This window comes from Rhinopithecus roxellana, chromosome 22 (assembly GCF_007565055.1).
Source record: "Rhinopithecus roxellana isolate Shanxi Qingling chromosome 22, ASM756505v1, whole genome shotgun sequence".
Lineage (NCBI taxonomy): Eukaryota > Metazoa > Chordata > Mammalia > Primates > Cercopithecidae > Rhinopithecus > Rhinopithecus roxellana.
In genome coordinates, this window is record NC_044570.1 from 14,483,890 (window position 1) to 14,501,237 (window position 17,348).

At 36.2% G+C, this 17,348-nt stretch overlaps 1 protein-coding gene across 1 annotated transcript in view; it reads right to left on the reverse strand.

Moving 5' to 3' along the window:
• Positions 1 to 15,393, reverse strand: part of LOC104676879 (deleted in azoospermia protein 4-like) — a 52,003-nt gene extending 36,610 nt beyond the window's left edge. Inside the window, exons 1-9 of the mRNA XM_030926339.1 lie at positions 15,019 to 15,393; positions 8,397 to 8,543; positions 8,045 to 8,136; positions 7,436 to 7,487; positions 6,939 to 7,002; positions 6,711 to 6,850; positions 5,264 to 5,335; positions 4,465 to 4,515; positions 2,878 to 2,934 (exon numbers count right to left, since the gene is read on the reverse strand). Of these exons, the coding sequence (XP_030782199.1) occupies positions 2,878 to 2,934; positions 4,465 to 4,515; positions 5,264 to 5,335; positions 6,711 to 6,850; positions 6,939 to 7,002; positions 7,436 to 7,487; positions 8,045 to 8,136; positions 8,397 to 8,543; positions 15,019 to 15,393 (1,050 nt within the window). The remainder of the gene's footprint in view (positions 1 to 2,877; positions 2,935 to 4,464; positions 4,516 to 5,263; positions 5,336 to 6,710; positions 6,851 to 6,938; positions 7,003 to 7,435; positions 7,488 to 8,044; positions 8,137 to 8,396; positions 8,544 to 15,018) is intronic.
• Positions 15,394 to 17,348: the final 1,955 nt, after the last annotated feature.

Consider the following 17,348-nt stretch of genomic DNA (forward strand, 5'->3'; position numbering starts at 1 on the left):
ATCTCTGATGTCTCTTCTGATTCTCATACTCTATACAATAGTAAAACGGATACCTGAAACAATGGTAGTTTGGTAAAGAATAAAAAAGGCATTTGATATTATGAGAAGTTGGACTTTAGCTTGGATCTTACAAACTGGCTGTCTCTGCTTAACTGGAATCATACATATAAATTCACTGAATCACTTTAATAGTGTCATAACATTTTAAATTAAGGAAGTCATCATGATGTCCTTGTCCTCAGCCAGGAGGTGGCTTTACTTACATTGAAGTAAGCAATGTATTTCATACTTAACATGCCTTGATTAGCAGTGATTGCTCAATTCCTACTGTGTGTGTAGTTATACATAATTATATAATGTACATATAAAAATCCACAATCAATAGATAACCTGTGATTAGTTTTAAACTATGGACAAAAATATCAATGAATGCTTAGGATAAGCAAAAGTTAATTTTAAAGTAAGTACCATCATAACCATCAATAGCATCCTGAAAACAAACTGCATTAAAGAAGTAATTTTCTTAATCATACTTTTAAGTGAGTTGGTGAATTTTGAAATGAGAAATGTTGGAACAGTAAACAGGGGTGAGCGTCAAGACCATCACATACACAACTCTCATTGCTATTTATAGCAAATACATTCCCTGTTATATGTGGACAACCAAGTGACAAGGACAGCTAAAAGCTGGAATAATTTATCATTATTTAAACTCCTGGGATGTCAGCTTCTTTGCCAGTATTACCTATTTCAATTACTACGTGAACATGTAAGCAAATTAGTATTTATATAAACTGACCAGGAAAGAGCCTATCATTTGTAGTCATCAAAGTTACATTCACAGCAATAGGAAGAAGAGCAAATAAAGAGAATATTAAAATTAAGAAAATAGGACATGAAAATCTGAATCAAAACTTCAAGTAAATCCAAGAGCAGATTCTAGGGAAGTTGTGGGTAGGGAGGATCAAATTCAAGCAATAAATAATCCTAGCAAAACTAAGGAAGAAAATGCAAGAAAGCAGAAGTATATGAGACCTGAAAAATGCGTTGTGGCCACAAATAATAAAAGAAAGCTATGCGCAAACTCCATTTTCAAACAGGAAAACAGTATTTTTCAATGTATTTTACAAAGTTAAAAGCATGTTAAGTAACAAAGCCTCATCCAGATGACCCATCCCTGCCCTCAACACAAACACAAAATTCCAGCAATATATAGAGTTTTAAGTTTATACTGGGAATGCAAGAATACTCCACTCACAGGATACGTTACTTTAATTCATCATTGTAAAAGCATTTGATAAAATACACCATTCATTTTTAAATTTTTTAAAAACCAAAGTAAAACAGAAATAGAGGACTCTTATTTTCCATCAATCTAATTCTACTCTATCATCAAACTTACAAGTGAAATACTAGAGTCAACTCCTTTGAAATCAGGAATAAGGGAAGGGTCCCAGGGAACCTCCTTATTATTACTGAATATTTTTTCCACTATGTATGACAAAACTGAATATTAATACAAAGTTTTTATGAATCAATAAGAAAAATAAAATTTAAAAGGAAATTTAAAAAGCTAACGATCAATGATCAGCTTCATGGATGACTTAAAAAAGCACAGATCAACATAATGTAATATTTTTCAGCTATTACGTTGACAATTTTAAAAATCCTAGTAACTTTCCTTAGCATGGGTGTGGAAAAGAAAGCACTCTACACACCATCAGTGAGAAAAATACTAATACATGATTTACCAAGAGTACCTTGGAAAAGGTTTATCATAATTTGATAGGCGGGGATACTCACCACTATACTAATTAGGAGAATTGGTTTAAAAAATTGTTATAAAAGGTGCAAAGTGCTTTCACCCAGCAATTACACTTACAGTAATTAATCTCAAGAAATTAATAGTACAAGCATGCCAAGATATTTACACAAAAATATTCATAGCATTATTATTATTTTTTTTTAGACTGAGTCTCCCTTTGTTGCCTAGGCTGGAGTGCAGTGACATGATCACAGTTCAAGGCAATCTGCTTTCCAGGATCAAGTGATTCTGCTGCCTCAGCCTTCCAAGTAGTTGGGATTACAAGTGTGCGCCAACACGCCTGGCTAATTTATTTTGTATTATTAGTAGAGACAGGAAACAAAAATCATTCAAACATTCCTTCACATTTTCAAACACACATGAGATACACAATATTGAAGTACTTATATGCTAGTTCCTTTGTTATTACAATAAAAGAAACAGAACGGAAAAAAAAGTACTTTAGGTTTCTAATCTCTGACGTTCTTGTTGTTACTTCTATACCTAAAACCTCAACTTTTCCCCAATTTTCTGGGGTTGGTATTGTGGAAATCTCAAACATATTAGTTCTTTGAACTTATTACTATAGATATGATCATGGGTCATACATACAGTCATATCTATGAAAGGAGACCCAGAGAACTACTATCGTGAAGCAGTCAGCTAAAAAATATATATATAATTTGAATTCTGTGCTCTAAAAATTGAGTAATAATTTTATTTCACTCTGTCTCTCTAAAAAATTGATAAAAATCAGTCTGGATGTTTCAGCTATTTGGCAGTAAATATGAAAACGAAATATGCTACAATACAGAAGGGGACACCAAATCTCAAAAAACTGTTCTACAGTAAAGTTATTGCAAAGTACAATCCTTTCAAAATATTACTCAATTACTTCTAAATAATACAGAGTTCTTCATTCTAGACACATTCTAAGGTTTTTCTTAAATTTTAGGTACATTTCACTAGTTTAAAATGATAAACTATTAAAGCAATTTGTATAAACAAAGGCATCAATAATATCTGAAAGTAAATCATTTTACTCCCTCTTAAATTACCTGATAATTATATACAGGTAAATGATATCCAGTGATGACTTGTCCTGGTGAATCTGGATAAGTAGGATATGCCTGAAAATAAAGATTACAGTAAGAATAAATGAATACAGAGAAACATTTTTTAATTAGAAATATTCCAAATATTAAAAATATGAAAAACTTTAAAACATTCATTATTTTTCTATATATAGCATTGCAGCATTCTAAATGAATGACTGATTTTACCAAGAAATAAATATTCTGTTAAGTGCTACACTTTGGGTGGGGAGGGGGAACAGACAAATGACAAAATAAGTGACTATTTCACTAGATAAGTTTACTTTATCTATACTGTATACTTATGCCCACCCCGATGTTATTTCTTACACTGGTGATAGGGCTCTAGTAAGACAGGTTTGAATGCAAACAGGTTTGAATGTAAGTTAAATTAATACGTTTGCTATTTCTATGTTAACTATTATGAAGTGTTTAGTATTTGCCAATATTAGTTAGGGTTTTTGCTGTACTTCATTTTGAAAAACTAAGCACAGTATATAATCCACAACTGGAAAAGAGACAGTATAATGTCTCCTATGTTTCAGTAAATACTTACAGGTTGAAAACATATAGGTAGCATCATACATGAATACAACCAGATTCAGTTATGGCTCAAAGTAAATGTTAGAAACAAGTAGGACTTGTTTTCTAGCCTTTGTTCACATAACGAAAAAGCAGCAGAGGTATACCCTACATGTTTCAAATGCATGGAAAATGTGAACAAATGAGAGACACTGAAGAACTACTTCAATACTATATTGTTACTTTATTTTCCATCAAAGAAAATGTCTTTTAAACTAAGACAAAATTGAAACAAACTAAAAAGAAAATAAATGTTACTTATCACCAGTAAGTGATAAGAGTACGTCAAATCCTACTTCAAATATCGAAGTAACCAGGAGGAGAGACATTAGATGCCAGAAACTCACGGGATTTACAGATACAGTAAACACATCAGAAATCTACCCAATTCAGAACCAGAATATATCCATAAGCTAGCAATCTATATGAGGAGGCATCTGGAAATCATTCCAAGTAAGGAATAGCTGGATGAATTGCTAACCTTAGAGAAGAATAAACTAGGCAGACACATATAGACAGTTGCTATCAAACATTTTCATGAACTCATTATATTGGGGGAAAGCAGTTTGGGTGTTTAAGAAATAATACTCTTTTTTGTTCCTACACTTATTTAAGAGTAATTAACAGCAAAACATTTCTGTTTCTCTTCAATATTTTTTTTTAAGGACGGTAAAGCCAAAGGTAGATTCCAGGCAGATACATGCTCATTCTAAAGCCACATTAATACTACCTTTCTGGGATTATACAGTCTATCAACAAGTAACTGAACATTGATCATTATGTGGACCAACCATTGCTTAGGCACACAAAATCTGAGAGAGAAAAAGGCACTATTGCTCCCAGAGTTTATAATTGCATTAAAAAGAAAGTAACAAAACATAACACATCAATATAAAGAACAATTTAAAAATATTTATAGGCATATATGACACAGAAAAAAATCAGGAAAGAACGGGGAGTACATGTTTGGCTAATTGACTTTACCAGAGGTACAGCATAACTCCTTGGCTCCCCAATAGGCCACTGTGGTGGCATATTGAAAAAACAAAATGGAAACCAAAATTATTCAAATACTCCTAGACATTTTCAAAAACACATCAGATACACAATATTGAAGTACCTATCATGCTGGCTCCTTTGCTATTATAATAAAAGGAACAGAATAGAAAAAAGCAGTACTTTAGGTTACTAAGTCCTGCAGTTCTTGTTGTTACTTCTACATATAAAGCCTCAACTGTTTTCCAAATTTTCTAGAGACAGCATTGTGGAACTCTCAAAGATACTAGCTCTTTGAATTTATTATGATTGATATGAGAATGGGTCATAGATATAGTCATATCTAGGAAAAGAGACCCAGAGAACTAACATCATGAAGCAGCAAGCTAAAATCAAAATCCAATTGCAATTCTGTGATCTAAGATTTGGGTAATAATTTTATTTCACTCTACATCTCTACAAAATTATGGAAGTCAGTCTGGATGTTTCAACTCTTTAATAGCAAAGATAAAAAAAAAAAAATACATGCTGCAATATAGAGGGAGACACCAAATCTCAAAAATCTGCTTTACAGAAAAGTTCCTGCTAACTGTATTCCTGTCAAAATGTTATTCCATTACTTCAAAATAATACAGAGGTCTTCATTCTGATCAATTCTAAGTATTTTCTTCAATTTAAGCTACATTTCACTAGTTTAAAATGACTGACTATTCAGGCAATTTGTATAAACAAGTTAAAACCCTCAATAATATACGAAAGTAAATCATGTTACTCCCTCTTCAAATACCTGATAATTATACACCGGCAACTGATATCCAATGATGCCGTGACCTGGTGAATTTGGATAAGAAGGATATGGCTGAAAATAAAGTTTACAGAAAGAATGATTAACTATGGTAAAACATTTTTTTAAAAAATAAGAAAGAAGTATCATTCCCAATATAACAAAAAAATGAAAAACTTTAAAATACTAATTATTTTTCTATATACAACAATGCAGAATTCTAAATGAATGACTGACTTTAGGAAGAAAGAAATATTCTGTGTCAAGTGCTATGCTGTGGGTGGGGAGGGGGAAGAGACAAATGACAAAAGAACTGACTACTTCACCATTCAAAGTTTACCTTACTTATACTGTGTACTTACGCCCAACCAGCAGTTATTTCTTATACTGGTAATAAGGCTCTACTAAGACAGATTTCAGCGTAAGTTAAATTAATACATTTATTATTTTCGTGGCTAAATACTTCTAGATTGTTTTGTATCTGACAATATTACAGGGTAATACTGTAGTTCTTCTACAGATGTTATGGCTTTCTCTGTACTTTATTTCAAAAAACTAAGGGCAGTATATAATCCACAACTGGAAAAGAGACACTAATATCTGCTGTTTCAATAAATACTAATTAAATACATACAGGTAGCAGCACAAAAGAATACACTCAGATTCAGCAACGGTTCACAGTAAATGATACAAACAAGTTGGGCTTTTTTCCTAGACATTGTTCAGAGAAGGAAAAAGAAGAAGTCCCTACATGTTTCAAGTACACGGAAAATGCTAACAAATGAGAGATACTGAAGAACTATTTCACTACTATTTTCTTACTTCAATTTTCCATCAAAGAAAATGTCTTTTCACTAACACATAAATAAAATGAACCAAGAAGAAAATAAACATTATTTATCAACAGTAAGTGATAGAGCATGTTAAATCCTACTTTAAATATCAAAATAACCAGGATGAGAGAAATTAGATGCCAGAAATTCATGGGATTTATAGAAAACAGTAATACAGATCAGAAATCTACCCATTCCAGAACCAGAATATACCCAGAAGTCAGCAATTTATATGAGGAGGCATTTGGAAATCATCTCAAGTAAAGAATACCTAGATGAATTCCTAACCTTACAGAAAAATAAACTAGGCAGGTACATGAGGAGAGCTGCTTCCAAATACTTTAGGAATCAGTTACGTGGGGTGAAAAAGGAAGAGATAAGAAGAGATTTGTTCATGTGTCTACAGAGGTCATTTCTAATGACAAAGTATGTAGAAGATTTTTAGCTCATATAACAAACACTAAGAAGAAGAAATTTCTAACAGAAATAATAAATTTCCCATCACTCAAGGTATTCAAACAGGGATTCTACTGCCACCTACTACGGGAAGTATAGATACAATTGCACAGAAAAAATGATGACTAAAATAAGACAATAGGAACGTAAGCAGTTCTTACCTGAACGTACTGAGTTATAGGATTCAGTGTGACGCGGGGCTGAAGATACATTTCAGCATTTGGATTACTCCAGACATTCCAAAACTGTGGTGGAGGAGGAGGATTAAATACCAAACGACGTGGCTGCACATGATAAGCACCTTTTTAAAAAGCAAAAAGGAAAAAGCCTATTTTTAGTTATTTGAAAATCTACACGTGTCAAAAAGAACAATGTCTTTTCCTACTCACATAAATTTTGTTTTCTGATTGCAGGGCCCAGCTTCAGTTTTTTACCCTGGATATGGACCTGTGACTGAAAATAAAACGGTAACAAAACTAGACTCAATTTTCAAGTCTTGACTTCCAAGACTTGGGTGAACACATACAGTCTTCTGAAGTTTCTACTATTATAGAAGATCAGTGATAACTACACACCAAATTAAAATTTGTCATCATGAAGTTACCTTACTTACCCTTACTACTCTAATCAGTGTCAAGAGGCATCAAGTGAATGGTGATCAAAAACTTTTCATCACCCTTTCTACAACTCTTCCTGCCTGTAGTTCATGAACCTAGGCGTCCAGTCAAAAATAAACAGGATCTAACAAATTATGTGGTTACTCTAAGTTTGGATTTTGAACAGAAAGTGTATCTTTCTCCAAATTTTACACAAGACTTAGTGTATCACTAACAGTAAATGTTATATCAATAAAATAAATAATAGATTTTTCTATTAGATTACTTACTTCTACTATCTTCTGGACATCCACGTCATTAAAAAATGAAACAAATCCATAGCTATAAAGGCAGATAAATGAAGCATAAAATCACCATCAGGCAGTACACGGTTCAGAACTTCTGCTATTCTATATACAGAAGTGATCATGACAAAAGATAAATAATATACCATGATAACTACTTGTTAAGATGTACATTACAGATCCTCTACAAATATACCTCTTTTTCGTAATCGGAACTGTCAAAATGTGCTAAGATTAGGACAGTGTGAAAACTTTATTGATTAACAAAGAATTCGTTCTGTGAACCTGAAATTAACTTACTATCTAAGAAGACAAGATGGTTAAAATTTAAGATATTGTGCAGTGTATGAAGAAAACAATTATTTGAGAAAACTGATAACTCATTTGTATGAAATAGGAATTGGAGACATTTAAAAATAAACATTAGAAAAATGATTAAATAGAAGAGCTGGCAATAACCTTTTATCCCCTGCATGAAAGAAACTAACACAGCAAAAAATTTCATTTAAACATGTGTCAGAGTATCACTTTTGAAGTCTTCTTTGATACTCTACAGGTGACTAGAATTCAGATATTTTTGATAAAATTACTCACCCTTTGGAGACACCAGTTTGATCCGTGATTATCTTCACTTCTTTCACTGAACCATATCTACCAAAGAAGCTTTTAATCTCAGCTTCAGCCATCTAGAGAAAAGAATTGAACTTTCAGGGTAAAAATTCAGCATTCAAAAATTTCAATTTTACTACAATATCACTACAACGAGGTGAAAATTTCTCCCTCAGTTTTACCTAAATGACCGGTAGCTCTTTGTCAAAGATACTTTTAGTACCTATTTCTAAACCTCCATGAAGTACAAAAAAAAGAAAAATTACGTTTGTAACAGGGCCCAAATCACATTGCTCATAATGTACTTTAAGGCAAAAATGAGGTATGAATACAATACCTTGTCATCAATTCCACCAACAAAAACAGTGTTTGGCATGATTCTGCCTTCTGGTACAACATAGCCTTGGCTAGCTGCAGCAGATGAAGACTGGGTGCTGGTTTCTCTGGAGATGGTTGAGTTTGGAGTCGCAGGATTTGCAGCAGGCTGTAATTTGGAAAGTAGACATCATAATTAGATATACAGGCAAAACCCATACATAATGTGAGATATAATTTTTGTGTTTTAAGTGTAAGATATTTTGAAAAAGTATTTTCATTGTAAATTAGTCACCACTGCAGCTTAGTTCAGGTTCAGGATCTAAACTAATCAGAGTATATCCGTATGGAATTTTAACCAAACAATATAGTACTTTCTGTTTTTTTTTTTTTTTTTTTTTTTTTTTTTTGAGACGGAGTCTTGCTCTGCCACCCAGGCTGGAGTGCAGTGGCCGGATCTCAGCTCACTGCAAGCTCCGCCTCCCGGGTTTACGCCATTCTCCTGCCTCAGCCTCCCCAGTAGCTGGGACTACAGGCGCCCGCCTCGTCGCCCGGCTAGTTTTTTGTATTTTTAAGTAGAGACAGGGTTTCTCCGTATTAGCCAGGATGGTCTCGATCTCCTGACCTCGTGATCCGCCCATCTCGGCCTCCCAAAGTGCTGGGATTACAGGCTTGAGTCACCGCGCCCGGCCTAGTACTTTCTTAAACCCAGTGTTGCTCATCACCCAGTCTTGTACAATGCTATGAAAGAATACTTATTTAGTATTTGTGAAAATACTATGCAAATTAGTTTAAAAAAATCCAAAACTAGAAAGTTCAGATTTATATAAAGTTATTAAAATCATCCTGTTCTATATTCATAAACTTTTCACTTTACTGATTATACTAAGGATAAACCTTAAAAAAAAATAAGCCGCATCAAAAAGAAAACAAGCCTCAAAGTTTTAAACCAATTTGTCTTGCTTTGCCTTTTTCAACATAATTAACATGAGTTTTCACAATGTTAACACTCCCTGTATTAGGGTACCTGCTTTACTTTAGAAATGGCTCATGCAAATAGTATTGTTCGCATGTCACAGCTCCTTCTAAAAAACAGGTTATAATCCTCTTCCCTCATGGTAGGGTGTTCAAAGCATCTTTTGAAATCACATTTTTTCCTGAGTAACACCAAATCAGACTGATTGGTAATTTTAATTTTCAAGTGGGCTAACAGATATATATGGTACCATCTTTATTTTCAGATGCAGCACACCAACATGGCATAAGTATACATATATAACAAACCTGCACATTATGCACATGTACCCTAGAACTTAAAGTATAATAAAAGAAAAAAAAATGCATACATGTAACTTATTAATTTTCTCAATTCTGATTAGAACGGTCTTTATTCTTTCCACAGTAAACTCTAAGGTTAATGTAAAATTTTCTGAAGTAGTATTCATATGTTGGAGAAACAATCTAGCATAGTGAAACAAAAATTAATCTAGTCAAGAGATCCAGGTTTATGTCCCTTACTGGTAAGTGGTTATAAGCCACTTACTTGCCAGCTGTGTATCTCTGGGCAAACTGCTTTGAGAATGAAATGAGATAACATCTGTGAATTCACTTTGCATGTATAAAGTGGTAAAACTGGTATGCCAATGTAAGTTAGTGTCCTGTTATTTGAATTTATTTTTAGTAAATTTTTTTCAAGTTTCTTTTTGGCTTTACTATTTTAGTTGTTATTTTGGAGAAATTTTAATTAAGAACTAATTGAAACACCACAAAACTATGGCACATTGCTAATTTAAAAATCTTTGGTGAAGTGCCTGTTGACTACAAAAGGTAAGTACAAAAGGCTGCAAAAGAGAAAGCTACTACATGTATACCTGTTTGAAAGAAAACAAAAGACAAGAGAAAGAAACTATACGTCTTGTTGCAAAGCACAGTGATGTCACAGAAGTTAATAAGAAAGTAGAGTTCCTGCTTTGTTAATAAGATGTTAGAAGTTACTGATTCTACACAGCTTTGGTAGAGATGATCTCTAAATTCCCAAATCATCTGAAGCTGAGTTTATTGCTTTTCTCTATTCTTTTGTGCTTATACTTGCTATTTTCGGTTTGTAACTAACTCCTAATTCTTTCCTTTAATACGGCTATTTCATGACAACGATGTGAAAGAAAAATTTTAAAAACTATATCTAAAGTTCTTCCTTTCTAAAAATGTTTTATATCATTGTTTTTCTAGATAACATTAAGCTGCATTATCTCGAACTGTTGGGAACCTGATTAGATTTCCCTTCCTTATAGACAATTTACCAATCCCTTCTCAGTTCATTCAGAAATCACAAACAGAATAAAACAAAACAAAAGGAATTCTAAAACTCCTGTAATTTATTTCTCTCCTTTTCAATTCCCCCTTGATTTGCGTATGAACTTCAGATATGTTTTTCTTTGATTAACAAGCTATATTACGGTATTGTCTCTGCATCATAGTGTTGGATACATTTTAATTCAGAGGTGTAAGATCTGGCAGAAAACTATGTCAGATTATTAGTGGTTAGGGAAATGCATTGATTCCCAACTGAGGAAGATTTTTGAGCCCCAGCAGCATTTAGTGATGTTTAGAGATGGGCTGTTACAACTGAGATGTATTCCTGGAATCTGATGGGCTGAAGGCCAGGATACTACTGCACATCCTACAATGTAAAGACAGCCTCCTACAATAAGAAATTATTTGGTCCCAAATTTGAAAAGGGTGTGGGTTAAGAAACCTTGTGACAGTGCCACAAGAATTGAAGAGGAAAATTATTGTTTGGAAAGAACCTGATTGTCATTGGTCAGTAATGTAAATCTTTTCATGACTTCAGTTTAAGTTTCCTTGCTTGAAAACGAATTGTTGGAAAACATGTCTTGTGTCTCTTCTGATTCTCATACTCTATACGATAATAACACAGATACTTGAAACAACAGTAGTTTGGTAAAGAGGAAAAAAGTCATTTGATGTTATGACAAGTTTGATTTCAGTTTGGATCTTACAAACTGGCTGTCTCTGCTTAACTGGAAGCATACATACAAAATTCACTGAATCACTTTAATAGTGTCATAACATTTTAAATTAAGGAAGTCACCATCATGTCCTTGTCCTCCAGCAGCAGGTGGCTTTACTTACATTGAAGTAAGCAATGTACTCCATTTTTACCATGGTTTGATTGGCAGTGATTTTTCAGTTCCTACTGTGTGTGTATTCATACATAATTATGTAAAGTATATAAAAAATCCACTATCAATAGACAGCCTTTGATTAGTTTTAAACTATGGCCCAAAATATAAATGAATGCTTAGGATAAGCAAAAGTTTAATTTTCAAGTAAGCAACATCATAACCATCGATAGCATCCTGAAAACAAACTGCATTAAAGTAATTTTTTTAATGACACCTTCTAGTGAGTTGGTGAATTCTGAAATGAGAAATGTTGGAATAGTAAGCAGGCGTTAGCTTTTAGACCGTCATATACACAACTCTCATTGCTATTTATAACAATATATTCCTTGTTTTACTGTAGACAATCCAGTGACAAAGACAGTTAAAAGCTGGAAAAAAATATCATTTAAACTCCTGGGATGTCCGCTCCTTTGCCAGTATAATCTACTTCAATTACTATGTGAACACGTAAGCAAACTGGTATTTACATAAACTGACCTTGAAAAAGCCTATCATTTGTAGTCATCAAAGTTATATTCATCAGCCATCAAAGTTACATTCACAGCAATAAGAAGAAGAGTAAATATAGAGAATGCTAAATTTAAGAAAATATGACGTGAAAATCAGAGGTAAATCGAAGAGTACATTCTCGGGGAGTGGTGGGTGGCGAGGTTGAAATTCAAGCAATAAACAATCCTGGCAAAAGTAAGCAAGAAAAAGCAAGACAGCAAAAGTATATATGAGACTTGAAAAATGGGTTGTGGCCACAGATCATAAAAGAATGCTACGCACAAACTCTATACAAATAAATTTGGAAATCAACGACATGGTAAACTCATAGAGAAATTTTAATTTTTACCAAACAGTCTTAAAAAGAAGACCCAATGTCATCTGGCTCAGTTTCCCTGGGAGTTTTTTCAACTTGGAAAGAAATAGATATCTTGGGTGTATGTGTGTGTGTCAGAGAGAGGTGTGCACACACACCAGAAACCTGAAATAAAAATACAAAACACAAAAGAAGATATCAAGGAATTTAAACACTTCTCTTCAATTTTCAAAGAGGAAAAAAGTATTTCTTAATGCATTTTACAAAGCTAACAGCATACAAGTAACAAAACCTAATCAAGATGGTCCATCCCTCCCCTCAACACAATTGCAAAATTCCAGGAGTAAAGAACATCGTTTTTATTGGCAAAGCAAGAATACTCCATTCTCAGGACATGTTACTTTAATTCACCATTGAGAAAGTATTTAATAAAATACAGCATTCATTTTTAAATTTTTTAAAAACCTAAATAAAATAGAAAGAGAGGAATCTCATTTTCTATCAATCTAATACTGTCCTATCATTAAGCTTAAAGTGAAATACTAGAGCCATCTCCATTGAAAATAGGGGTAAGTTAAGGGTACCAGGGCACCTCCTTATTAGTACTACATATACTTTGCCACTATGTATGACAAAGATGAATAGTAATAGAGTTCTGATGCATCAGTAAGAAAAAGAAAATTAAAAAGGGAAATTAAAAAGCTAATGATACATGATTAAACTCATTGATGATTTTTAAAACTGCACATCAACATAGTGTAATATTTTCCAGCTATTAGGTTGACAATTTAAAAAATCTTAATACCTTCCACTGGAAAGGGTGTGGAACAGAGATCACTCTACACACTGTCAGTGGGAAAATACTGATACATGTTTTACCAAGAGTACCTTGGAAAAGGTGTATCATATTTTGATATATGGGGATACTCACCACTATACTCATGTGGAGCATAATTTAATATTGTTATAAAAGGGCAAAGCGGTTTCACCCAACGATGCCACTGACAGAAATCCACCTCAAGGAGTAAATAGTACAAGCGTGCTAAGATATTTACACAAGGATATTCATAGCATTTTTTTTTTTTTTTTTGAGACTGAGTCTCACTTTATTCCCTAGGCTGGAGTGCAGTGGCACTATCTGAGTTCACTGCAACCTGCTTCTCAGGCTCAAATGATTCTCCTGCCTCAGCCTCCTGAGTAGCTGGGATTACAAGCGCATGCCACCATGCCTGGCTAATTTTTTGTATTTTTAGTAGAGATAGGGTTTCATCAGTGTTCTTGAACTCCTGACCTCAAGTGGTCCACTCGCCTCAGTCCTCCCAAAGTGTTGGGATGACAGGCGTGAGCCACTGCGCCCAGCCTGTGACAGTTTTAACACTGGAAAAGTATTCATCATAAGGTAATTTCGTAAAATAATAACAAAATTTTTAACATATATTGAAAATTAAAGTTATCTTCAGAATAATGTCCACATTAATTGAAAGATGCAAGTTGTAAAACAGTATTAAAGCAGCATGATGTAACCTTTCTAAAAGTTGGCCTATCTATATGCAATTGTAATACATGAATAAAAATAAGCTGGAAAGGCATTCATGTATCAAAAATTAAGTGTGGTTATATGCGTTGGGATTAAGATCGACTACTATTTTCTTAGTGTGATTGTTTTCAAATGAATAAACATACTACTTTTATAATCAGAAAAAAACTGATGAAAGGGATTAGATGGATTACTATTTTCTTAGTGTGATTGTTTTCAAATGAGTAAACATACTTCTATAATCAAAAAAAAATTGATGAAACTATTAGCATTTCTTCCCTTTACTTCTAAAAATGAACAGTATTATTGTAAATATTTATTACTTATAACTCAAAGCGATTATTTCTATCAGTTCGTATGACTACATGTAGTACACTTATTACACATAATAGGTGCTTAATTATATATTTTTATTTTAATGTTTATACTTGGTAATATAAACTGTGTACAAATCTCCTCCTTTTATCTCTAAAAATGAAGAGACAGAATTATCAAAGCAGACACACACACATACAGCATGTAATTCGCGTTTGTGACTCAGTGGTTGGTTAGCGTATTCAGAGCCGCATCTGCTGTGGCTGCCAACCAACGCTGGGCATTTACCAAACTCACGGAAATGCACAGCCAACATTATCTACCACATGGACATTCTGTCAAAGATTCCTGGTTTATCTAGAGGGGAAAAATTGTGCCTGGAGTTTAAAGATTCTAAAAATATCAACGGCAACTATTGAAGGCGACTTCAGGCCGCAAAGATGGTATCAGGCGAGATTTTGTGCCTGTCGCCACTGCAAGGAGGGAACCGCCATCAGCAAGTACCCAGCAGCTGGGAGGCACCAGGGGACCAGAGGCACTTCCCGCCCAGACTCCTCAGCTACCGGGCCGTGCCTGCAGGACGCCCCACATGCCTCGCTAAGGTCCCCACAAACTCCACCCTACCCCATACAAGGACCAGGAGAGAACCACTTCCACCAGAGGTAGGTCCCACCCAGCCTTCCCAGCTAGCTGGACGTGCCTTCAGGACACCCCACATGACTCGCTAAAGCCCCCACAAACCCAACCGCAAAGCACCGCACTCCACCGCACCGCACTGCACCCCACCCCGTATAAGGACCAGGAGAGAACCACTCCCGAAGAAGTTCCGGCCCTCCCAGTTCAAGACGACAAGTCTCTCAGGAGGCCCGCCACCATCTTGCGGAGCCACCTGGAGAAAGCAGGAAGTGAGGTTGGCGGGGGTTGGGGCGCGTGGGAATGGGGAACCCGCGCCCAAAACCGCTGCCAGCAGAGAACCCAGGGCAGGAAATGGGTGCCGCACCAAGGCTGTGGCCCTTGCAACTGGCCTGTGAGGCAGTGCTTCTCCGGGGCCCACTATCACGCCATGCTCAGTGTCCCGCCACTTCTGGGCCTGCTGTTCTCTGTAGGCCGCACCACTGCCAGGCCGCCTCTTCCCACCCTGTGGGCCACTACTCATAGTGCGTCTAGGCGGGTGTCCCCAAAATGGGAAAACCGAGAGTGAGGCGGAGCCTGGTTTCACCCACCGGTGAAGACCCCACAGGCCTTGCCCCTCAGGCTTCTCCCTCAACTCACCATGATGGCGGCAGGCAGCAGTTCCTCACAGGCTCAAGGAGGAACAGACGCTGTGCTTCACGCACCACTTCTGGGTCTGCTGGTGAAATCCGCTGGAACCCGCTGCGGGCCTTCGAGTGGTCAAAGGCACCAAAGGCGAAGGTGTAAGTTAAACCAAGGGCAGGCGACAAAGCTAAAGAGCCTCTAAAGGTGAACCTGCCAGGCTGAGGAACGCAGGCGCACTGAGGCGTGGACCGCGGGATTCTGGGAGGTGCCTCCAGGATCGGGTATCGGGGCGCGTGGTATCCGCCTCAGCCAATGGGTGGCAGCGCCCCCGCCCCCTGCTGGCGTTAGGTGGGGGCCTGCGGGGGACGACGGCGTCCCCCTCGCTGTGGTTGTGTACGGTACGCAGGGTACGCAGTGCGTGTGTGCAGGGCCGGTGCCTGGGGTCCCAGGGAGGCACCGCCCTCACAGGGACAGATACACGCACACATCATCTCCAAAACTTCCTTGAAATAAGTATGCATACTGAAATATATGGGATGGTTTTGAAAAATGCTAATCTAATGTGTCCAGTCTGTAGTTTCAAGTCGGCTTCTGGAATGCACAGGGTTAGCACAATCACTGTTAAGTTTCACACTCACCCCCACATCTTTTAAAATACCTACAGAAATAAACAAGCAAGCCTGTGGAAAACGGAAGGAGATATCGATGAGCCAGAAGCTTGGACTACTTTCTGTCAAGTTTGAGATAGAAGCGGTTGGATGGGAGGACATGCCAGTTTTGACATTCAGAATGTTTGTGCTTTCAAGAAATAGTTACTGAGTGCCTGTGATTACAAGGTACTGCAGATGCAGGTGTGAACAGAATAAAAGAATATCTCTTTGCTCAGGGATTTTACATTTTAAAATCTAGGCCTTACAGGAAGATGCTAGGCCTTCCTAGAGAATTCTGAAACATTCTCAAGGTCAGAGCAAGGGCCTAGAGCAGCATCAAGCTGTGGGGCAGTTGGTGGAGCCAGTCACATAACTTTAGGGACCACTGCAGCACCTTGTTGTACACACAGGGCTACGTGGCTATGACCTTTATCCTCAGACTTCACTTCTGTACTGACTGAAAGCATTGAAGTGTTACTTTTTGTACTGGCAAAATGGTGGACTTCTATAACGTGAGAAGTGTCTCATTACTAACACCTACTAATGCGGGATAAAAAAAAAAAAAGTTTTATATTCAATAGGCAGCTAAATGCATAAAAAAAGAAGGGAAATTCCAAGTACCAAAAATAAACTGAAAACAAGAACAATGACTTGTTCAACTGATTTTTCTTCCGCCCTGGATATCGGGGCTGGGATGTAGGGCAGCCAGTCATACTAATTTGCCCAGAACTTACAGGTTTTAGCACTGAGAAATTACAACGTCCCTAAGGAAACCAGGAAGATTGGTCCTCCCAGATGTGGGCAAAATGTAGTTACTCCTTCTAACTTGAGGTGTGGATGTTTAGGAGCAGGAGGTAAGGGTTCGAGGTGGGACCTGGAAATGAGTACTGTGCAAAAAGCCATTGTCCCTAAAATCCTTAAGAAAAGGGTGGAGTAAGAAAAATGTAAATCACCCATGAACGAGCATATGAGGAAGCTTGTCCTATCTCTGGATGAAGAAAATACGTATTTAACTCTGAATAAAATTTGAAACCCTAGATCTGCATGTCATCAAAGTTCGTAGTTTAAATCTATAACAAATTACTGAAATCCGCAAACCAAGAAATTGATCCTCCTACACCATCACCCTGTCTCCTGCCTGAAGAGATCCTAGACATGGGGCATCTAGAATTCCTGGCAGAAGCAAATATAAAACCAACTTGGA